At 38.1% G+C, this 24630-nt stretch overlaps 1 protein-coding gene across 4 annotated transcripts in view; it reads left to right on the top strand.

Moving 5' to 3' along the window:
- Positions 1-24630, top strand: part of LOC108256033 (regulator of G-protein signaling 3) — a 45443-nt gene that overhangs the window by 2153 nt on the left and 18660 nt on the right. For 2 of the 4 annotated variants that reach the window (XM_017452505.3, XM_017452504.3), the window contains exons 2-16: positions 5061-5240; positions 6417-6592; positions 8772-8822; positions 9075-9133; positions 9536-9630; positions 10421-10489; positions 10663-10723; positions 11351-11441; positions 15116-15183; positions 18312-18393; positions 18527-18632; positions 21698-22067; positions 23358-23406; positions 23550-23806; positions 23946-24029. In XM_017452505.3, the coding sequence (XP_017307994.1) occupies positions 5061-5240; positions 6417-6592; positions 8772-8822; positions 9075-9133; positions 9536-9630; positions 10421-10489; positions 10663-10723; positions 11351-11441; positions 15116-15183; positions 18312-18393; positions 18527-18632; positions 21698-22067; positions 23358-23406; positions 23550-23806; positions 23946-24029 (1798 nt within the window). Of the gene's footprint in view, positions 1-5060; positions 5241-6416; positions 6593-8410; positions 8583-8771; positions 8823-9074; positions 9134-9535; positions 9631-10420; positions 10490-10662; positions 10724-11350; positions 11442-15115; positions 15184-16893; positions 17117-18311; positions 18394-18526; positions 18633-21697; positions 22068-23357; positions 23407-23549; positions 23807-23945; positions 24030-24630 lie in introns of those variants that run through there. The other 2 variants (XM_017452506.3, XM_053674558.1) reach the window with 2 other exon arrangements.

Genomic DNA, 24630 nt, shown 5'->3' with positions numbered 1-24630 from the left:
GACACCTTTATCGGGAACGCTAGAAAAAATATTTGATATAACGCACGATAAAATGTAAACAGACATGAAGTTTGGTTGCATGAAGAACGCTCAAGCGTGCACCATCCCTGGATCATAAACAGCCTATCATATGCCTTGATAAAGGAGTGTGCTACGAGTGACAAGCAAACAGCCAATAACAAATTGCGTATCTGTGGGATTCGGTTGCGCCATCACCACGTGACATCAGAACACACAAACACATGCGGAAATGAGTTCAGAACCTGCCGAGGAGATTGTGAATAAAAAAGGACGTGTCAGCTCACCAGTGTGGCAGTTTTTTTCATTTCTTTTCATCTGACCAATATCAGAACACCGTTGTGTATAAGCTTTGCCAAAAACCCCCCAAAAAACAACGTCCTGGCCAAGTACAGAGAAACAAGCTGCGAGAGACTTGTAGTGCGCATTCACAGTGCTCCGCACATGTACAGTGCATGTGACTCTGAACAGCGGGCTCTGAACTTGTGTCCATGTTCTTTATTTTAACAATTACTTAAAAACCACACCAATCATAGATTTATTTTATATCAAAACACGAGTTGCCTCACCATCAATATGAAGACTCCACAGTCCACACAGCTAATCTGAATCTGCACATGTGTAATGTTAACTCGCTTACTATCAAACACGGCTAATTTTATTATTTACACACAGTGGTTAGCATAACGTTAGCACAAAGACATGCACAGATTCAGTATTTAACAGATAAAACACTTCATGTATACATTAATTGTTCACCATATAATGACAGATGTAAAAAAAAAAAAAACAAACCAAAAACACACATTTACATTTACATTTACATTTATTCACTTAGCAGACTCTTTTATCCAAAGCGACTTACAAATGAGAAAGATACAAGCAAAGCGATATATCAAGCAGAGAACAATACAAGAAGTGCTACCATACAAGATCTATTAATTGAATTCCAGAAGAAGCAAAGTGCAGAGTAGAGGTGTAAGTGCATTTTTTAAATATTTTTTTTTGTTGTTTATTTTTTATTTATTCATTTATTTTTTATTACGAGTTGGTTAGGTGTTCATGGAAGAGGTGGGTCTTTAGCTGTTTTTTGAAGATGGTGAGAGATTCTGCGGTCCGGATTGAGATTGGAAGTGCATTCCATCACTGAGGAACAGTTAGTGTGAAGGTTCTGGAAAGGGACCTTGCGCCACGCTGAGTTGGAACTGCTAAACATCGGTCGCTACTCAATCGCAGATTGCGAGAGGGAACGTAGGCCTTCAGGAGAGAGTTGAGATAGGAGGGAGCTGTTCCAGACAAGGTCTTGTAGGTGAGCATCAAGGCCTTGAACTTGATGCGGGCAGCTACAGGAAGCCAGTGGAGGGAGATGAAGAGGGGTGTGACATGGGTTCTCTTGGACTGGTTGAAGACGAGGCGCGCTGCAGCATTCTGAATCATCTCAAGGGGTTTGATGGAGCTGGCTGGGAGGCCTGAAAGCAGTGAGTTGCAGTATTCCAGTTTAGAGATAACAAGAGCGTGGACTAGTATCTGTGTAGCCTGTTTGGTGATGTAGGGTCGGATTTTCTTGATGTTGTAAAGGATAAACCTACAGGACACACACACCGTGCTCTCTGCCATGCTTGTTCTGTTGTCAATAACTCCCCCCACACCTGCGCCCGGAGAATGTCGGCCTGGTACTGCTGTCCTGAAGATGCTGGCGCTGCGGGTCTGAGGCTAGATACTATATTACTAGCCAAAACATTACCAAGCAAATGTAATGTTATACAGCTTCAATTGATAAATCAATTAAAGAAATTAAGTAAGCTATTCATCAGATATTGTTTCTTTGTGTGTCTGTGTGTGTGTGTGTGTGTGTGTGTGTGTGTTGCTAAATTCATAAAACAGCTAATATCTTGCAACCAATTTTACATTTGTTTGGATTCAAACTTTTTTTTATGTGGTTTTTGGCATTTTATGAACTTTTTTAAAAAAAAAAAACTAAAGTAATAAATTATTAACTTTCCATCACATTGGTCCCATTGGCTGAGCTGAGCAGTTCCATAAGGTTACATTGTTACCTCATGGTTACTTATTGATTCATTAACCTGCTGGTCCCACATTATACCCACATTTTGCAGGTGGTTGGGTGCTGATGTCAAAACCTTCTTGGACAACGGTCCCATCTATTTTCACAATTCTTTCAGCAGAAAATAACAACAAAAGATGGACAATATGAGAAAGTTGTACCAGTATAATGATAAATTATGACATTTTTCTCAGATATCTTGGGTATTGTTACTACTATTATAACAGTAACTGATAAAATTATTACCCATGATAGATCTTTGTCTTCTTTTCTGTGATTTATTGTTGTAACAGTTAATTACAAGTATCTTTTTTTAAAATTAATGTTTGCTTGAGCACCATTAGGGATATATACAGTACAAGACACAGCTAATGAAATCCTATAAAGTGAAGATGTCTATGTCTATAGAAATATCTAAGTATTAAAATAATGAATAACGGTTTTTACCAGAGGCCAAAAATGAGAATTTCCGCCTGTTTTGGGGTTCCCGTTTTCAGCCTTGAAATTATTTGTGATGTCACACTCCATAGTAGTGGTAAATGGCTCATATGAAATTAGACACTTAGTCAGGGCTTTAAAAGGAACCCCAACTATGAAGACTTGTAGGCCTTAACACTAGAGATGCACCGATGTATCCACAGAAAATCGGTATCGGCTGATAAAGGCAGTTTTTCACGCTATCGGCCAATAGTCCGATGATCAGGGCCGATTATATCCTATCAATCAAAAGAGGGCGAGAAAACACATCAATTATGTGCTGTGTGTAAAGATGATGTCTTTTGTGTGGAATGATGACAAAATTGGAGTGTATAAGTCCTGCACTGCTAAAATTTTATACCAGACGCTGCAGCAGTGAAGCAGTTGGCACCCCTTCCAGGGTGTACCCCGCCTTGTGCCCCATGCTCCCTGGGATAGGCTCCAGGTTCCCCGCGACCCAGTACGATAAGCGGTATAGAAAATGGATGGATGAATGGATGGTTACATGACCATGCTATAACAGTTTAAAAGAGCTCTTCAGTGGCTTTCAAATGACAGCAGCCCCACTCTGCTGCGATCTACAGTGACAGAGTAAGAGTCTTTTAACTGACTTTGGAGCTCTATTTCCAGTTAAAATGATCCCTCAGGTGCTGCTACGGAGCTCATTATGTTTCAATCAATGATTATCCCCAGTTCAGAGTCTTTGTTTATTTAATTGAATTTTTGTTTACAATATTAAACCTACATTTGTAGCATTTTTTAAAATTTAGCTTTATACAGACAACATTGTTTATTACATAGAAATAAAATGAGTATTTTTAGTCATAATGATCATCAAAATTTTGTTAACAATATTCTGAGAATCAAATTTCATTGTTAATCGTGACGCCAATATTGTGATTTGAATCGAATTATGACCAGAGTGTATCATTACTCCCTTAGCAGTTTTGTAAGAAAATCAGCTGGTAGTTGGTTCCAGTTCTTCTATTTCTGTAAAATTCAGGACAGACTTGATTGTTTTTATTAGAAATGTGCTCTCTTATTTAATATGGTCCATTACATAATAAACCACAGAAATGTTTTTGTAACATTACATAGTTCCCTTGAAATTAATGATGAAATGCCTTCAGGTTAATAAGAATTCCAGTTTCCTAAATGCACTAGCACAGGACATGTACTGAGTATACTAAGGCAATAGATCCAGTGATGTGTGACAAACACTCTGCGGTCCAATCATTCAAAAATATCTTACATTGAGCTGTCAATAGCCTTCTTTAGATACATGAGATCCATTTAAGTGGACCCAGATGGTGCAGCAACACTGTGTTGTTAAATGAGATGTTATGGGTTTTCCCAAGTAATGTACACTTGCACTTTGCACAGGTTTACAGTAAATAACTAAACAGAAATTTGTGTTTTGATTTTACACATTATGTCCCTCTTTCTGTATTACACCAATTTGTCCGAGCAGCTCAGTGGTTAAGATGTTCACCTACTGCTCAGAAGGTTGAGAGTTCAAATCCCAACACTGCTGGGCCCTCGAGCAAGGACCTTAATCCTCAAATGCAAAAAACATAAGTCGCCCTGAATAAGGGCGTCTGCCAAATGCCATAAATGTAATGTAAAATGGCCAGACTCCACTGTGGTTATTAATTAAACTCCTGCTGTGCTAACCTCTGAAGCAGCATTCCTTAATGGATTCAGCATTTTTTCAACATGTTCTCTATCTGCTGCATGTAGTGTATGTGTAATTACTACAAGCGATAATTGTCCTGTTTCCCTGTAGTGAGAAAAGAAAGGAATCCCATTTGTTCTGCTCTCTTATAATGGTTGTGTAAGGTCACTTGTTGTAGTTAAGAAACAATTTTTTTTTTCAAAAAGGTGTTTGTATATTAAGCTCTAAATATGTATGCATCCTATTCAGAGATTGGACACAGATTTTCAATCTGTGTGTTTGTGTTTTTTTCCTGTTTGTTGTCAATGTAATTGTGTGGATATGATGAGTCATGATTATCACAGAAAATTAATTATAGAATGATACACATCCAGTCGCACATTCTGTGCCTCTGACTGCATGCCATGATTGGGTGTTCGATGGCATTAACTTTGATTTGGTTATGGAGAAGTAAAAGTCTTCCCCTTTATAAAGCCCTTGCCTGATTGGCTCAGTGCAATGGTATAACACAACCATCATGCACTGAATGAGAGTGTCAGGACTCTTCACTGAATTTAATAGCTTTATTGTTAGTGTGAGGATTTTAGAAGTACTTTTAAATTGGCATTATTATTGATTGTTCCAACTGCCCTTACACCTCCATTATGCATTGATTTTTGAGTAAACAGATTTTCTGTATTTTCTCAGTATGTAGAGAAATGCATCAAAATTATTGTCTGTGATAACCACATATCGACAGAGATTCGCTTGAAAATTGGTGGAGTACTTTAAGCAGAAAGTAACTGTGCTATAATAAGACCTGACTGATTTTGGTTCTTGTTCTAGGAGGAGCACCTTTAAAGAGCCATGCTGGCTCCGGGAGCCAGACCTTTACCAAGGACCATTAGTGAAAATGCCAGGCAGAGAGAGGAGGGAAAACAATGGAAATTCAGACAACATTGAGAGGAAAGCTTCAGCAAGAGATATACTACACAAGAGGGTACTAGCTCCCTCGCAACAGTCAAAGTATGCCTTTCTATGCCTTTTTTTCAAAACAAAAATACTTTTAAGTGCAACTCATACGTGTACTTTTAGTAGTGACTATTATTAGTCAAGCACTTAATCATTAGCAGGTCACACTCTAACGTCACACTCTACACATACTGTTATGTTCAGATAAATTTAAAGTTTGCAGCCGTGCCAAAAATGGTTTCAGAACAGTATTTGACCATACTTATGTACATACAGGTATGAAGTGGACAAGCTAGTTCAAGAAATTTGTTTGATTTTGTTTGTAAAATCTAGGCTTTTTTGTATTTTTCAGTGGACAGTTATATGCACTAAAATGCTCTAGAATATTATACAAGTAAATGATGCACATTTTACTTATCACTATGAACACCTGACCTTTACCTGCATATGTGGGTCTTCCTCAAACTGTTGCCACAAAGTTGGAAGCACACATATTTGTATAGTTTCTCTTCACTGGAACTAAGGGGTCAAGTCCAAACCTATTCCAGCATGACAATGCCCCATGCACATAGCAAGGTGTTTATAGACATGGTTTGCCAAGGTTGAAGAGGAAGAAGTTGAGTGGCCTGCGCAGAGCCCTGACCTTAACTCCAGTGATCATTTCTGGAATGAATTGGAATGCTGACTGTGTACCTGGGCTCCACGCCTGACATCAGTTCCTGACTTCACTAATGCTCTTGTGACAGAATGAGCACAAACCCCATAGCCATACTTCAAAATCTAGCGGAAAGCCTTCCCAGAAAAATGGAGGTCATTATAACAGCAAAGTGGGGGCAGAAAATGGATGGATGAATGACGAGCACATATTGGAGTGATTGGTCCACATACCTTTGGCCATGTAGTTTATGTGATTTGAGAAATATTGAATTGTTCCCCTTCACTCTCTCAAACACGCTCTCAATTGAAACTACAGATGACCTATGAGTTGTGCAGAGCTGAGCAGTTCTGTTCCAGGTTGGGATGGAGATAACTTCTAGGGTGTATATTTTTAAACAGAAGATTGAAATAAAGAAAATGGCCAGATCCATTGCACATTCATATTGTGAATCAAAGTTTTTCTAAGGTATATTATATGATTATTAAGGTCTTGAAAAACTACATTAATTACTGCACATTTAATGACTACATATGGTAATGTGTTTTATTTTAATGATTTTATGGTTATTTCAGTGTTTGTCCAGGTCGGCACGAGAACAGCGAGTGGAAGAGAGCGTTGTGCCACAGGAGTCCAGGAGCACAGGTTAAAGTAGCAGCGGTGGTTAAAACCTCCCTGACAACCGGTACCACTCCAAAACCCGTCCCTAGAAAAAGGAGGAAGATTCACCCATCTGTGTTTAGGGGCAAAGGCAAGCAAATCTGTACTTATTCTGTCAGCATTTGTATTGACAATAGTGCCACTGTAGATATAGTACCCATTCAGTGAGGAAACAAATACATGCAACAACCCACAGACCTCTGAGTTATCTCTGAGAACGTTATGTCCAGAAAACAATATCATTATTCTGGTGCTACACTCTTTTGGCCACTAGATGGCAGCATGAAATATCTGTAAAATTTCAGATCCAGATTCAGCGAATCATAAACCAGCAGTCAGTCGTGGCTCGATATCATAGATTTTGGTGGGGCATTAATAACAACATAGCCTCAAACGAAATTCAGTCAAGAGGCTATCACACTTGACTTAGCTTATAGTAGTCTAGTTAAAGTAACCCTGTAATAGGCAGTTGAAAGAGGACAACATACTTTCATCCAGAATACAGTCTAGCAGTTCAGTTTGAGTGGTATTAGACATACCCAACTACATCTCAATAACCACAAAAAAGTTCCTGAATCTAGCCTAAAAAAATCTGGCACTGGAAAACGGAGACACATTTATACAGGCTGTATGCACTGTTTAAATTTATAAGATTTAATTTAGGTTATTTGCTATATAACAAGATCTTGGTGGCTGAGGAGTATTTAAACTCAAATCTTCCAACACCATTAACTGTCCTGTCCCCAGCTCTGGCTGATGTATATGGTAGGGTTTCCTGCTCCTATGGATGAGCCTGCAACAGTATCAGTTTGCATTAAATTTTCTTCATCTCTTTTGCATTCGGCTTGAGATAATCCTTTAATTATGTATTATACATACGTAACTGCTTATCTGTTTCAAGCACTCTCTAAAACACTACTATTTTAAATGTCTCATTTGTTAAAAGAGTTTGCATAAATTTATTCTGCCTTGAAACAATATACTGTTTAGAAATGTAGTGCTGCATTTAGTATGTTTTCCATGGTTCCTTATCTGAAAGTAATGAATATACATAATGTAGTGCCTTAAGTATGGAAATTATTCTGCTTTTGCTGGGAGCTCTGCATACCACTGCCCTTCACATCAACACAAACTAGATCATACGTCAACTCGTGACATTAGAATAACAAAGCCTGCTGTTATTGTTTCCATACATGAGTCAGATCTGTGAACTTGGACTTAGCTGGTGGTCATGAATGACCTGACGCAGGAATTAATGAGGCAACATGGGTGTTACGAGTGGTTTATTTCCTGTTAGGGTAATGAGTGACTCACTGGGAGTAAAGTCCATTAACAGACTAAACAGAGACCTCCCAGGAGCATAAAGCCTGTTTCATTAAAACGTATGATGATATAGAACAATGACCTTTCAAAATGGTTCAACATTAAAAATGTTAATGTACACATATTGCAGTAAGTGATTTATTTTACTGCATCATTTTTCACTGACAGATCTTAAATCTGAGCTTCACACTGATGTAGAGTCAGGTCCAGTGTAAGGGCCATCCATCCTATGTTTTACACGCAAATGAATGTGTCTTCTGTGTAATCTGACAATTGTGTAGTGAGCACAGACATACAGCAGGGACGGAGGAGAAGAGCAGGGTGATTAATGTTCTGGATAGTTTTTCTCCTGCTTTAATCACTCAGATTATTGGCTAAGCATGATAAGGTAGACGTCAAAACTGATCTCAGATCATAGACCGCGACTTTTCAGTTCATACGTCAACAGGAACAACAACAGCTGCTGACACACCCCCTGTGCTCCTTTTAAAGCAGCTCTGACCAATCAGAACTCCAGCTGCCTTATCAGCTATTCAAAAATGGAAAGGCGGTTAAAATACATGCCTGCTTTCTTGTCTTTTGACCCTGGCTAAATGTGCTGGCTAAATGTGCTGTTTCTAGTCAGACCTTTGAGCTATGATTGATCTTTAGCTTTGGTATTTAAGTATTTTTTGGTATGGACTGTAAATATACAGCGAGTGAGCCACTTGGTTGGTCTGAAAAATGGCAGAAATTCTCATTCATTGTACAAACTCGTGGTAAGTCTTGATCATTTCTAAGCCATTGTTTTTCTAATGAATGGGATGACTTTTTTTAGTTGGAGTGTAACTAATAAGCCAACTAAAATAAAATAATAATAAATATATTGTTGAAACTGTTAGTTTTTGAGACCACCGTCATTTTTATTCAAAAACAGGTGTTTAAAATAGATGCCTTTTTGCTCACAGGCCAGTTGAAACTGACAGTAACGCCAGACAATGGCTTGCTTCATATTCAGAGTAAGTACCATAACTCCTCGTGTCATATTATGTATATATAATTAATCGTGAAATGGATTGCTAGTGATTTTGCAAGGCATTGTTTGTTCTGAAATGACTTTCTAAATGCTATACATTAATGTTAATGATTACTCAACTTTGCTTGAAAGCCATTGTTTGGATAATTTGCATCATTGTTGGCAGAAATAAATGTAGCAATAAAGTAATAAATGAAAGTTTCATACTTACCGATTCGGTGTCAAAACCCCACAGTTTTGGAAGCCAGGGGTCTGCTGGGACGGGAGTGCAGGCCATGTGACTCGTATGTCAAGGTAGGTCAATGTATATCGCGTGGTTAGTGCAAACAATACACCTGTTCATAAATTTGTGTTTAAAGGGGACAATACAACATTTAAAATGCATCTTTAATCTTTAATACTAGCTTGAATTTTTTAGACAGTGTTCAGGATTTAATGACAAAGTGAGATTTGTGTTTTCATCCATGCCTGTCCTTTTATCCTCTGAGGAGTTTTATTTTAGACTGAACACACTCTTAGGCTCTGCTGCTTTCAAGCAGAAGATAGTATCTGGGTCGTCTGTCCACTTAGATATAACCCAAAATGCAATGTGCTGGGTGACATCCCCTACGTCCATGACACAAATGGATTCATGTTATAGTGAAACACGTAGAATGCAAAAGAACGGTTTAATATATGAGTGATGTTCTATTTCAGATAACTCTAGTTCCAGATGTTGACCACAGTCGAAGGCAGAAGACCAGGACTGTCATCAATTGCAAGAGTCCTGTCTTTAATGAGTTCTTTATGATGTAAGTACAGTATTCACAATGCATCTTAACTGGCTACATGATATGGACAGAAATGGTATAATATAATTACAGTATATTGCTATATATCATGAACAAAATGCTTTGCAATATTTACATTTACATTTACGTTTATTCATTTAGCAGACACTTTTATCCAAAGCGACTTACAAATGAGGAAATACAAGTAAAGCGATATATCAAGCAGAGAACAATACAAGTAGTCCTACCACCAAGTGCGCAGAGTAGAGGTGTAAGAGTAGGGTTTATTTATTCATTTATTTATTTATTAGGATAATGTAGGGATGTCATTTTAGGGATTAGTTGGGTATTCACGGAAGAGGTGGGTTTTTATCTGTTTGAGTATATATTAAAAATAGCAAGTGATGGTTCAGAATTTGGTGAATTTAATGCTCATGGAACATTAAAATTGTCATTTTTTACAGAGCTTATTTGCATATTAGAGGAAAATATTTCTATTACATGTTATGCAGCTCGAATACATCAGCTTTTAAGAACAAAATTATGTTTTATGCATGAAAATAAAGCTAAATGTCACATTATCTTACCCGAATAATTCATTGTATATTAGTTTATTCAATCCTCTCTGTCATTTTTCGAGCATTAAATGCATGTCTTGGTTGCTAGTCCTATATTTGCTGACCAACCTGAATCAGGGGAAAAAGCTTTTCCTCTTAAGACACAGAAGCCCTTTGTATAGGGGAGCTACTGTTTTTTCATGTGATTGGTCAGTGATTGATGAGGTTTTGAGGTTTTTGATCTTTGTGCACAGAGATGTGGGTGAGGACAAGCAACTGAAGAGACTATTAGTGACCGCTTGGAATCGCAGTCGGACTTCTAGGTGGCTCTTTTTGCTGTTTTTATGTATTGAATCATTTGCTACGTCTTGTGCTAAATTTCTGTGCTACATTTTCAGTAAACCCACAAGAACTATATACTTTTCTGTTTTTTAAACTCATTATATTGTAGTTGTTTATAGCTTTGGTTTGACTGGATGCGTGTTTGTTCCGGCAGACGGAGTGAGTTCCTGGGCTGTATGAGTTTTGGTATTCACTCCCTCATCACTTCTGCAAAGGTATAAACATCAGTGATAATATCTTTGATGTGCAAGTGTTTATTATTTAAAAGAACAAATCATAAGATAATAAGAATTATAAGCAAAAGGCAAGATTTATATAGTACATGCATAGAGCTGCTAAACTGATATAATGGTCTTCGTTAGAGACCATTTCAAGGTAAAGATCATTTTAACAGAAAACAGGGGGCTTCATTAATTTGCATCCTTGTAGATAAATAATTTCCCCTGATCATCATTATATAGCATGATCAGTGGCAAATAAGGTTTTACAGTGGAATTTGAAAATGATGTACAGTACTTAAAGGAAGCACATAATGAGCATGTGAAGCTCTGTACTACCTTCTTGCAGGTTTCCCACTACACAAACACCTACAAAGGTCACATTTTTAAACATTTATCAAGATTTCCTCTGTGGAATGAGCGCTAACACATTCTTTGGAAGGTGATCATTTTAGCAGCATTAGATGAAGCTAGACAGACACTGAGTGAGCATCAGATTTGTTCAAAAGAGCAAGAGAATTCATTGTATTCTTGCTTTTTCCTCAGTCTCTCACCTCTCGCTGTCTGTGCTGATCTGTCTTTCTGGACATGTGAAAGACCTCACTTTTTTAATTCCTTGTGCAGGAGATTAGGGGTTGGTATTATCTCCTGGGTGAGGAGCTGGGCAGGAACAAACATCTGCGAGTAGCTACACGTCGCATCAAGCAATCTGATGGTGAGTAAAGATGATTATTTCTCTGCTTATGGCTACAGCTGATTATCTAATAGCTGATTATAGGCCTGGAAATTCACGAATTAAATTCACCTTTTTTTTTTTTTTAACACTAACACAGCTTCTCTAAAGTATATCGCATTTCATTAGGGCTGCAACTAATGATTATTTTGATAATAAATTAATCTGTCGATTATTTCTTCGATTAATTGATTAGTTGGATTAAAAGGCCAATTTTTATTTCTGTATTTTTTAAAAAAAAAAACCACATTATTTCATATTATGCCCAACGTTGTCCTTCAAACATTGAGCGTGTTGAAGGCTATGAAAAAGATATTAAATGTATCTATGTGGGCTATGCTATACATTGTGCAAAGGATTTAAAAAAAATATTAACATTACATTTTGAAAACAAAAAAACAACAACTGATTGTCCACAAGGTGTAAAGCAGAAGTTAAATCACTATATTAAAAATGCTAAAAAAAGAATAGAAAAGCAAAAGCACAGACTAAGTGTTAACTGGTAAGAGGTTGAATGTTCTGCAGTAACACACACATTCCCTCATCTGAACACAGTAACATGTTTCTTTATTCTGTAAATGTATGACACTTCTTACATTTATATACAATTACATGTTATAACCCCATTACAGTTACTGCTCTCATAAAAACACAATTACTCTTGTTTCTAAATATAGCATCAAACAACATATTTGATCAAAATGAATATTTTAGTCAGAGTTATTGCGCTGCCTTTCTGTTGCGTGCTGTTTGATTGACATGTATGCATAGACTCGCCCTCATTCAGTGAAGTTTAATGGAGACTCGCTCGCTGTCAGGACAGATAAGGATATAAAGGTAAAAATGTCATTTCTGCACTGAAGAAAACATGTCTGGAACACATTAAACGTTAACGCACTTACGAGTTTGTTTGAAGCGCTTAATATAAAACATTCTCATGTTTTGGACGACCTGGATCATGCACATTTCCTGCAGCAGCAGCTCACTCTGTGATCTCTGTTTTTCACGTGTTTTATTCATAGAAATGTGTTTTTCACCATTGTGAAGTAGGGCTGCACGATTATGGCCTTATGGCCAAAATGATCATCCCAGTTTATTTTGATCAATATTGAGATCATGATTATTAATCATGGTTATTCATTGATTTTAGGTACAACATATTTTTATTGCACTTTCACATTTAAATAAACAGACCGTTGCTTTTACCTCCATGTTGTGCTACATTCCTGCAAATGTACAAATCTTTGCATCAAATTAGACTGGTCCTTAAAGTGCATCATCTCGTAGAAGCAAAATATAAATAAAATTGTACCCAAAATATAGGATAAGTAAAAATAAAAATGCCATCAACCAAATGAAAATATGAAATTAAATATATACAATTACATGTTATAACCCCATTACAGTTACTGTTCTTATAAAAACACAATTACTTTTGTTTCTAAATATAGCATCAAACAACATATTTGATCAAAATGAATATGCAACCAAATGAAAACAGTTCAGGCGTCTGCAGAAAAGGCAATAACAGTATTTACAGGAGGAGAGACTAAGCCAAATCATCCAGTAGAGTGACGCAGGGAGGACATCATTTTGTACCGGAACCCAGAAGTTATCATCACACCGGTTCCCTCGACAAAAACCCAATAGGATTTTCACATAGACTTTTGGATTATTGCAAAAAATAAGCTCTGTGACCAATAAAAGTTTACAGTAATACGTTTTGTCCATCAAGATAATTTTCACAAATGAACACAACTTTTATGAGTTTGAAGCCTAAATACATTCGCCAGAAATAAACAGCTAACTGTACGCTATAAATGAACTATACCACGGTTGCTCGACTTCAACGTCACCATCAACAAGCTTCCGACAACTTTTCCAAACTTGATTTAAAAACATTTCCATAATAATTAATTTACTCTGTGGATCATACATGTTTTTTGGGGGGAATTGTGCATAGCACACCTGAAGCAGTTTATCTGCAAAGTTTTTCCTGTTCATCGTGATGTCGTTTAATGTCCCCGACAACTTGACAACTCTGTAGTCCCATTTAGCAACTTGTTAGTGTCACGATTTCCCTTCGCACAAGTGCTGAAGCATGCAGCGTGCTCTGAAACCTGAAGCGAAGCTCACATCGCGAGCGCTAAAATGATAAATCCATTTCTGGGTTTTGGCATTACAAAATGACGTCATCCCTGCACCACTCTATGGTGATTGGCTGTAAGTTTAGGAAGTGCTTGATTTAATATGCAGCTGAGTTTTCTAAGAGAGAAGGACGAATTTTAAACGTCAATATCGCAGTCGAACTTGTTCGTGTAATCGTGGGCAGACAAAATCATAATCGAGATCAATATTCGATTAATTGTGCAGCCCTATTGTGAAGTGAGGTCACTGATGGGGACGTCATAGTGACGTCACAGACCCAACTAAACGATAGTGAAATTTGTTGTCGATTATTTTGATTATTAGCGATTTTATCGATTATTTGTTGCAACCCTACATTTCATGTTTTCTCCTTTCATTATATGGTTAATGACCTTTCAAAACTGAAATGTTAAGTTTGAAACTGGTAATTGTCTGAAGTCTTTAAAATGTCTGGATTTATTCCCATTAATAAAGGGAAAGGACCATGTATAAGCATTCTTTATCAATTGCTTTATTGATTTATTACTCTCGATGTTGTTTAATAGATAAATGTAAGCAAATTCAAATTCGACATTGCTCCCTATATGGAGTTAAATTATGTAGTTACGTACCTAGTTAAATTTTGAAATGTCTTCCATAGAAATGCTCTTCTAAGCTTCCTTGTTCATTATTAAAATCTACTATACAATGCCAGCATCCAGTGCAGGACGCTAATGTGTCACTGCAGAACACAGTCACCCTGTACTATTCAGTAACAAGGAAGCTGTACATAGGCCACTGTTTTGTTTTTATTTTAAATGCAGAAAAACTTAATGGAGTGTCCAAGTCAGTTCAAAGTTACTTTTGAGATTAGTCTCTTTCCCTAGCCTCCTGCAGGGACATTCACCCAGAGTGACTAGTTAGGATGAATGTAAGTGGGTGTGACAGCTAGTTTTTGTATTTAAGTAAAAGCATTGTGAAGATGCAATGAGAGTTCTGACAATTGTGGTGCATGTGTTCAAGGATTAAGTAATGGAGTGAGATGGAGGGCGCGTGTGCAGTATGTGAAAACAGAAAAGATTACACTAGAGAGAGAGAGAGAGAGAGAGAGAGAGAGAGAGCATTGGGTCAGACCTTAGGGGAGAAAGGCAGCTGTATTGTGTCCCAGCTGAAAGCAACTTCAATGAAGAAGGCTTAAAAGACATTGTTTCCTGGGAGCGATGTGGGGGGAGCCTGTAGTTGGTAGATTGGGATAGGGATAATGCATTGAGAGAAGCTGATTTCTCTCTCTCTCTCTCTCTCTCTCTCTCTCTCTCTCTCTTTCACTCTGGCTAAAGCAGTTAGCAAAGCTCCATGTGAGATGAATAAAGGCACTCTCAATCTTCTTTAACTCCATTTCATCTCGACCAAAGCGCAACTCTGGCTAAAGTGTGCTGCTGTGTTTCAGGATTCCTCACATATTGGAGCAATGTTCTCAAAGGCCACACTTTCCTCCTGGGACTCATGGGATTCTCTTGTATATGTTTCAGATGCTGCTCTGACCAACCATGCTGTTGTACCTGATATTATATCCCCAGAGGACATGCAATCGCTAACCGTGAGTGAGGTTTTACCTTTAATCCTTTAATTTGGTAGCACATTAGTGATTAAATATAGTTTTCTTGCAGTTTATCAGATTATTAATGTAAATTGACAGAAAACTTGATTGATGATTGCCTGCATCCCACTCATAGTATCTCACCAACTTATTAGGATGAGTTGGTGAGATAATAATTAACTGTGCATTCCTAATTTTACATATGCTTTAGTGATGGTTGGAAGAACAAGACTAATGCCATTTGTGACCTCCGTTTGCATGGACAGGCTTTGTACTAGTATACATCTGATATAGTATGAAGTTGATAGGAGGGAAAAAGTGTATATGAGAGAGGACAAAAAGGACAAAAACTTGTGTTGCAGTCATTCTGTTCAGGCATGTGTGCTCTTTCAGATATCTTATTTCAGTGTGGAAGCCACCTAACTTTATGTTTTTATGTGTTCCTTAGTTCTTCTTAGTGACTGAGAATATAATTTAAACATTACACATACAGCAAACCTTTAATTTAATATAAATATTTAGACACTGGCTATTTCTACTGCTGTGAACTGTGTCTATGTGATAGGTGTAGGATGTGGACTTCTTATGGTGGGATTTTAACAGTGTCTTTTTATAGAGTTTGTTATATATGTGATTTTAGCATTCAGAAATGAATAAACACCCATACCTTCTCATTAATAGCATATTGTAAAAGAACTGTGTTAATGCTGAAGAATAGAGAGGTGTGTGGTTGTGAATATTATACATTGTATTATTCTTCATTGTTCATCATCATCATCATCTCTCTCTCTCTCTCTCTCTCTCTCTCTCTCTCTCTCTCTCTCTCTCTCTCTCTCTCACGTACACACTGATCCTGTCATTAGCTCTCTCTCTCTCTCTCTCTCTCTCTCTCTCTCTCTCTCTCTCTCAGTGTCCTTCTGTCTCTGTCTTTTACACCCTCACACTGATTCCAAACCCGCCCATCTACTTTAGTGTGCAGCTTTTCCCAGGCCTTGCTCTCCAATTGGGCTTTTCTCTTCAGACAAAGCTGGGAAACGGGAAAGGCTAACAAAGTGGCCATAATAGGAAGCCCGCCTCTATGTGTTGTTTATGATTTATCTCCTTTTGAGTTCCATGCGCTTGCCATTCTGTTTGTTCTTGGCAAAGACATCTTTTCCTACCTAAAAACTGGAAACTGATGAAGCCAGTCATAATCATAGATGGCTTTCCTTCCTGTCTTACTGTAATGAGACTTTTCGGTTCTGAAGTTTGGTCTCTTGAGTTTTATTGGACTAATAAAAATGTAGTTTGCTGATATAATCTTGAGGGGAACGTATCAAGTAAAGAGGTATATTTATGGGTTTTGTAGAATGAGCTATTGTTTTTACTTAATTTTCTTAAATTTATACTCTTCATATCATAAGTGTGCAAAGGAGTGTTAACTTTTGCCGGACTTGTTTTTTGGCACGTACAGGAGAAAGTCCCACTGTAACACCTTGCTGACATGTGCCCAGCTTAAACAAACATGTCTTTAATGCCCCATGGTCATAATGGATGTTTTGTGTTTACATGAAATCAGGCCTAGCAGGAGAGAGAGAGAGAGGGTGAGAGAGACAGAGAGAGAGAGAGAGAGAGAGACACTACACTGCCGAACTGTTCAGGAAACCTGTTGGCTTATCAAGTGCAGCCATACTGCCTGGCCACGGCCTGGGGGGCTGGAAGGTTACTTCCTGTGATTCTTTTACACAGAGTGGTTCCCATGAGCGGGCATGCCGAGTTCTACTAGTACTACACTCTGATCAACAGCACCGTTGCATGTAGTGATACAGACTTAAAAAACGAACAGAGCTATAGGGGAGTCACGTACAGTACATGTGCAGGCAGGTGTAGGTCAGGAGCTATGCATACCATTCATGGACTGTGCAGGTTCTGCATTGAACGCAACTTGCCTCAGGTTGGTCCTGCTGCTTATTTTTGTCTTGCTGGTGGGTAAAATTGGGAGCATTGAATGTTGAAGTTTACATAGTTACTATACAGGAGACAGTTTATATGTGGAGTAATTTATTTATTGAATAATTGTACTTAATTATTTGAGATTTTGTTTTTGGCATATCCATTTACTAAAACGTGTTAACTACCTGTTCCGTTACAGGGTGCTCATGTTTTATTTTATGTAAAATATTTTAGTGCTTCGGTTCTCAGGGAATACCAGACATCTGCTGAAATTTGTAAAAGTACATGAAGGGAAATATAATGGATCCTAGATTTAGAAGTACTTGTCCAGGGATGATGCTTCCAATTGTACAATTGTACAGTTAGAGGCCATTCCATTACATTACTGTGGGCCATACATATGGAAGAAAGAAATCAGTATGCACTGATGGGGAGGTGAGAGACAAGACTGATAATTGTTTCATTGGTTTACTTAAACTAGCTGATGAAGAGGAAGCAAAAAAAACGAAAGGAATGCTTCCAAAATTTTATAGCCCTGTCCACTCTCCCTCTATCTCGCTACTTTATTGTTGTCTACCCAGTGTCATGTTACACGCAAGACATTTTTTTCCACATTTTGCTATTTAGTTTGGCACCAGCTTCTTTTGGCATTTCACCTCTGCCCTGTCCAAATATCCCCCACTGCACTGTTTATCTGAGCCCTGGCAGTTTTCAGAAGCAACTCGTTTCCCTTTCTTCCTACTGAGAGTGGAGGCCTCTCTACATCTCCCAGCAACTTGTACATTTTAATATCTCAGACTGTTTGGAGCTGTGTCATTTGAACTCGACTGCTGCTGGGATACTGTATTTCTCACTTGAAGGCCTTTTTCTTTAATGTTTGTTTTGCTTGACCTTCTTTTCTGTTGTCTCAGCCAAAATAATCATTGTGGTCTTTTATCTTATATGAAATAAGATAATTATATCTTGCATTTAGTGTATTTCCTGGAAGAATTTCACCTTTACTCAATTATAAATGCCATAAGTCTGCCCTAGTCCCACTTGGAGGTCTTGAGTAAGTGGATTTCCATTAAGCTTCTGAATTGGAACTGACCCAGACCATGATTGCTTGACCTAGCTTAACACATGCAGCGATTCAGGTAATTCAGTTCCCATCGACTGTGTGATAGATCTGTTCTGGCTGATGTGTGTTCATGCAGGTTACCATTCTGAGGGGAAAGGATGGTTTCGGCTTCACTATATGCTCAGACTCACCTGTGCGTGTGCAGGCTGTGGACCCAGGTCAGTCCCGTCACATTCTAGAAACTTCTTCATGCAGAACAGAAACTGCTACATGTGTTTTTATGTATCCACTTTTCAGTATTGTATACTTTGGTATGTTGGCTATGGAATTTGTTCTCTGTCATACTTTAAGGTGGTCCAGCTCACCAGGCTGGTTTGCAGCAGTTGGACACAGTGCTTCAGCTGAATGGCCAACCAGTAGAGCACTGGAAGTGTGTGGACTTGGCACATGCTATCAGGTCTGTCACTCTTACTGTGGAATGAATTATTAATATCACATAGCTGCTGTAGAGTGTGATGATATAAACATTACTCATGCAGATGCTTGAAAGACTTGGCATTCTGTAATAATAACAATTTTTAATAAATGGCAAGAATGCTTGAAATGTCCATTATACATATTAATCTTAAATTTATAATTTCACAACTAGTTAAGTTTTCCTTGTGTGTTTTGAAGAGTAGCCTACTAAGCCATGTCTGATCTTAGAACTGGACATTAACAGGTGGCATCATTATCATTATTTTACGCTTAGCTACCTGTTGAACTTAAATTGGCTAGAAAAAAAAGTTACTGCTAAAGTACAGCCAATTATGCAAGATGAAATCAGCAGTGCTTTACATTTATAATGTGTGCCAATTAGCCTACAAAGCCCTTTTATAACATTTTGAATGTTGATAATAAGTAATGCCCTTCGCAAACACAAACACATCAGCAACATTTAACAGTTTTCAGAAACTGCTATTCTGGAAACTCCTTCTAGTTGAAGAAATTCTCTTGGCAAAACAACTGATAAACAGCCAAAAGTCAATCTAACCACAAAATACTAACTCTAATCCAAGCTGGTAATGTCCTTATTTCATTATGTAGGTTTCTTATCAAATGAACCGATTAACTCCACAGAGATTTGATGTCAATTGTGATTAAATATCCTGCATTGCTCTTGATATTTGTTACAAATGGTTATGGATTCTTTTGGTGTCTTTAGAAAGCTTACAGTTCTATCTTTGTAATAACAAAACATGCATTTTTAGTCAGAGTAGGGGAATTCAGAGACCTGTTTACAATTATTACAGGTAACGGAAAATTTAACAAGCTGAAAGGTCTTTCACCCCACAGACGCCAGTCTGTTAAGATGTTTAAATTTATTATAAGCATTCTCTTCTTTTTCTCTCCTACCTCTCTCAGGTACACAGACTCACAGAAAAAGTCTGAATGAATGTGCTGGAATACAGTAAACATTTTATTGTTACTGACATTTGACATATAAAAGTAAAATTGTATAGTGTAGAAGGCAGAAGCACAGGAGCTACACTGTAGAGTGCTGTGAAAAAGTACTTGACATGATTTCTTCTGTTATTGTGTATCACATGCTAAATAGTTTTAGATCTTCAAACGAAATACAACATAAAACAAAGGCAACCTGAGTAAACACACAATACAGTTTTTATTATTGAAGCAAAAAAAGTTATCCAACACCTATCACCAGTGTGAAAGACTAATTGCCCCCTTAAACTTAAAATCTGGTTGTGCCACCTTTAGCAGCAGTATCAGCCAAACACTTCCGATAACTGGAGATCAGTCTTTCACTTACTTTTAGGACACTTACTCCTATGATTTGGATCATTGTCGTACTGCATAATCCAGTTGCGCTTGAGTTTCAACTTACCGTCCGAAGACCAGACATTCTCCATTAGGATTTTCTGGTAGAGAGCAGAATTCATGTTTCCCTCAATTACTGCAAGTTGCCCAGGACCTGAAGCAGCAAAGCATCCCCATACCATCACACTCCCACCACCATGCTTAACTGTAGGTATGATGTTCTTTTTGTGGAATTCTGTGTTTGGTTTACTCCAGATGTAACGGGACCCCTGTCTTCCAAACAGTTCCACTTTTGACTCATTAATCCACAGAACATTCTCCCAAAAGGTTTGAGGATCATCAAGGTGTGTTTTGGCAAAATTCACATGAGCCTTAATGTTCTTCTGGGTTAGCAGTGGTTTTCACCTCGCCACTCTTTCATGGATGCCATTTTTGCCCAGTGTCTCTCTGATAGTGGAGTCATGAACAGTGACCTTTATTGATACAAGAGGTCCTTTGAAGTTGTCCTTGGCCCTTTAGTGACTTGCTGGTTGAATCGTTGCTGTGCTCTTGGAGGAATTTTGGAAGGCCACTTCTGGGAAGGTTCACTGCTGTGCCGAGTTTTCCGATTTGGAGATAATGGCTCTCACTGTGGTTCTTTGGAGTCCCAGAGCCTTTGAAATAGCTTTATAACCTTTCACAAACATACATATTTCAATCACCTTTTTCCTCATCATTTTTGGAATTTCTTTCAATTTTGGCATAATGTGTTACCATCTAAGATCTTTTTACTAACTGCATGCTGTTGAAACAGCTCTTTAAGTGTTGATTTGATTGAACAGGGGTGGTTGTAATCAGGCCTAGTTGCGTCTTGTCCAGCTGAACCCCATTGTGAATGCAGTTTCATGGATTTGGGGAATTAGTAACTACGGGGGCAAATATATTTTCACACAGGCCCTGCTGGTATTGGAAAACTTTTTTGCTTCAATAAACAACATTTAAAATATCATTTAAAAACTGTATTTTGTGTTTACTCAGGTTGCCTTTGTTTTATTTTTGATTTTTTAAACTATTTAGTATGAGATATACACTAAAACAGAAGAAAGTAGGATGGGGCAAAATTTTTTCACAACACTGTATGTGACAATAGGCATAATATGTTATTGCAGCTTAGATAAAACTCAACTAGAGCACTTGGGCAACTGCCTATCACTCAGAATCCAATGTACAGACAGGAAAATGAACATAACGTGTCTTAGTAAGTTGTAGGGCCACCATAAGCCACCAGAACAACTTCATTGCACCTTGTCATAGATTACACAAGTCTATAGAACTGTACTTGAGGGATAAACACCACTCTTCCAAAAATTATTCCCTCGACTGATGTTAAATAGATGTTAAATTGGGTTTAATTCTGGTGAGTGTGGAGGCCAAAGCACATCATTTGCATCCTTATCAAACCATTCAGTGAGCTATTGTGCTGGATGGAGACATTGTTATCCTGGAAGAGACCACTGCTTTCAGGATAGAAATGTTTCATCATAGGATAAAGGAGATCAGTCAAATCATGTGACTCATTCAATTTGTCACCTGTTTGTATAATTACAATGTAAATGGCTCACAGTGCCCAATAGGCAATAATGAAAATGAAAGAACACATTTAAGATAGGAAATGATTATTAAATGTTATGTTACAGTTCTATAAAATGTTTTCTCCTCCTTTAGAAACTGCCGGAATGAGATCACCGTGGTGGTCTGGAGGACAATGCCAGTCATGAAGCCCTACTACGAAGGCCTGATTCACAGGCCCTCGTATAAAACTTCTGGCTTTGACAGTCTGTCTCCCACCACAAAGACCCAAAACAAAACGCCACCCCTGCTCTCTCGACCCTCCAACCACAAAGTAAGCCGTCGTAAGAAAGGAAACAGCTCTGAGAGTGCAGGAAGTGGAACCAGGGAGCCGACGTGGTCATGGACGGGGAAACGAGAAGAGAATGACTACAAAACACGTACACAGACCCTCAAGGGCACCCGTGTGACATCATCAAATGGCGACAATTACATCATCTTGTCCCCTGTCAATCCGGGAAACCAAGTAATTATTAATCCATCTCATCTCATGCACGTATTCTAAGAGACTACAGAATTTTATCAGTCCTTTAGTTCACATTCATGTTAATGCTGTTAAGGCCACCAGCTTTTTCCCCCAAGCTGCTTTTCTGCACAGCTTGAGCTCTGATCTCTGAGCTTCATGTGTTGTTTTATATGCAAGATATCTCTTTTTCATTAGGAGCCCTCAATGTAATGCAGTCTCAATCCTAGTATGTATATTGTCCAAACTTCAACATGTGGACAATGAAGTTAGTCTACACTTACCTACAGTCAGGGAAATAAGTATTGGGCAGATCAACATTTTTTTTCAGTATATATTTCCAGTGAGGCTATTCACATGAAATTTTCACCAGACATCAATATTAATGCAAGAAATCCAGAAATTTAAAGAATTCACAACATTAAAGTCCATAAATGAAGTTATGTGTAATAAAGTGGAATGACACTGGAAAAAAGTATTGAACACGCTAACTGAAATTTATTTAATACTTAATGTTTTCTCTGTGACGATGGTACCTGCTACCTACAAGTGTTTCTGGAGCTCTTTCCGAGTTGTCTTTGGCTCTTGGGCTACTCTTCTGACTATTCTTCTTACTCCCTGGTCAGAAATCTTGCGATGAGCTCCTGTGCGTTGCCGGTTGATGGCGGAGTGATGTTGCTTCCACTTGTGGATAATGGCCCCAGTGGTGCTTACTGGAAGATTCGGAAGTTTTGAAATACGTCTGTATCTGATTCCATCAATATGCTTTGCAACAATAAGGCTATGAAGGTCTTAGGAGAGCGCTTTGCTTTTACCCATCATGAGATGTTTCTTGTGTGACACCTTATTAACGAAAAGCCTTTTTATAGACCATCAATTTAGTAACCCACCTGATATTAATTTGCACAGATAGGGGGTATAATTACAGATTTCAGCTGGTTCCTTGCCTTACCTTGCCTTGGAGAACTGCTTTTTCTTAGCATGTTCAGTACTTTTTTGTGTCATTCATCTTTATTACACATCATTTTATTTATGGACTTTACTGTTGTGAATTCTTTGTGTGTGGATTTCTTGAGTTAATACTGATGTCTGGTGAAAATTTCATGTGAATAGCCTCATTAGAAATATATTTACTGAAAAAAATGTTGATGCATCCAATACTTATTTCACCAACTATATTTATAGAGGCTTCAACTGTACCTGTTTGCATTTTGTTTCAATATATTGTCACTGAACAAGGCTGATTGCTCTTATTAGATTGCTTGGTCAGGTAAATGTTTCTTTTATACTCAGATATTACAACCTGTTTATCCAGAGAGCAATGGAACACTAGGAACGCTTGGTAAGACCATCCACAGTTTATGCTTGTTTAACAGTTGAATAATTATAGTTACTGTTATAAATGAATACAACAAGTGAAAATATTTATTGGATAAAATGATGTTGAATTTCTGGAATAGCCTAACTTAACTCTGTTTGGCTCAGGGAGAATTTATCAGACTCACTCCTCAGGAGGAATTCAACAGAGCACAGCCTTCCTCCAGGACACTGGAGTGGAAGCGCGAGCCACATTACGCAGGTCTCTGAACAGCAAGACTGCCACAATTCCACCCTTATCATATAGACAGAGCTTCGCCAACTACCAGAACTGCACTCTTGTACAGTCGCATCTTCCCCACTCCAGCTACGGCACTTACGTCAGCCTGGCCCCCAAGATCCTCATCTTCCCTGTGTTTGTACAGGTAGAGACCAAGTGCTTATTTCCATTGTTTCAAATAATTATTGAGTTCATTATGCTTGTAATGAGATTGTATCTATATGACTAATGCTCTGAAGTGGACATTAGAGATATATACTGTAAATGGACATTTTGTATTATAGCCACTGGACCTGTGCAGCCCGGAGAGAATGCTGTTGTTGTCTGAAGAGATGATCCTTCATGACAGCACAAACATGGCACTTAAGGTAAGGCTAAAAATGCTCCCCAGAAAAGGGCTCCTAACTAAAGGGCTATATTTTAATTAGTGTCATTTTCCTGTATTCCTGTATTGTGGTGTTTTTTTAAACTAAAAGTGGCACTGTGAAAGTGTAAAGTAATTTTTCAGCCCTTACATTTTCAGTCCATCACTGAAAAGAGGACTTGTTTACAAACTGTTCATAATTGCATTAATTGTATAATTGTGTGACCAAAGATAGTTTTTATTTGCTCGTATTCTAGATGTTGCACAATCATGGGGCAGTGTGATCACTAAAGAGGCCAATTGGGGTAGGAATCACACCCCATGATTGACCTACTGTAGTAGTGGACAGGACAGCCAATTGACAGGGTTGCCAGTTTGCTAGGGCTAGTTAAAAAGTGCTTGTGGCTGCCAAGATCTTGATTTATAGCAAATAATAGCAATTCCATCCATCTATCCATCCATTTTCTGTACCACTTATCCTACACAAGGTCACAGGGAGCTTGGAGCCTATCCCAGGGGACTCGGGGCACATGGCAGGGGAAACCCTGGATAGGGTGCCAACCCTTCACAGGGCAATAATAGTAATTAAATCTAATAAATATTGC

The sequence above is a fragment of the Ictalurus punctatus genome, chromosome 22 (genome assembly GCF_001660625.3).
Source record: "Ictalurus punctatus breed USDA103 chromosome 22, Coco_2.0, whole genome shotgun sequence".
NCBI classification, from domain to species: Eukaryota; Metazoa; Chordata; class Actinopteri; order Siluriformes; family Ictaluridae; genus Ictalurus; species Ictalurus punctatus.
The sequence above is the reverse complement of the archived record's forward strand: the minus strand, read 5'-3'. Positions and strand labels throughout refer to the sequence as shown.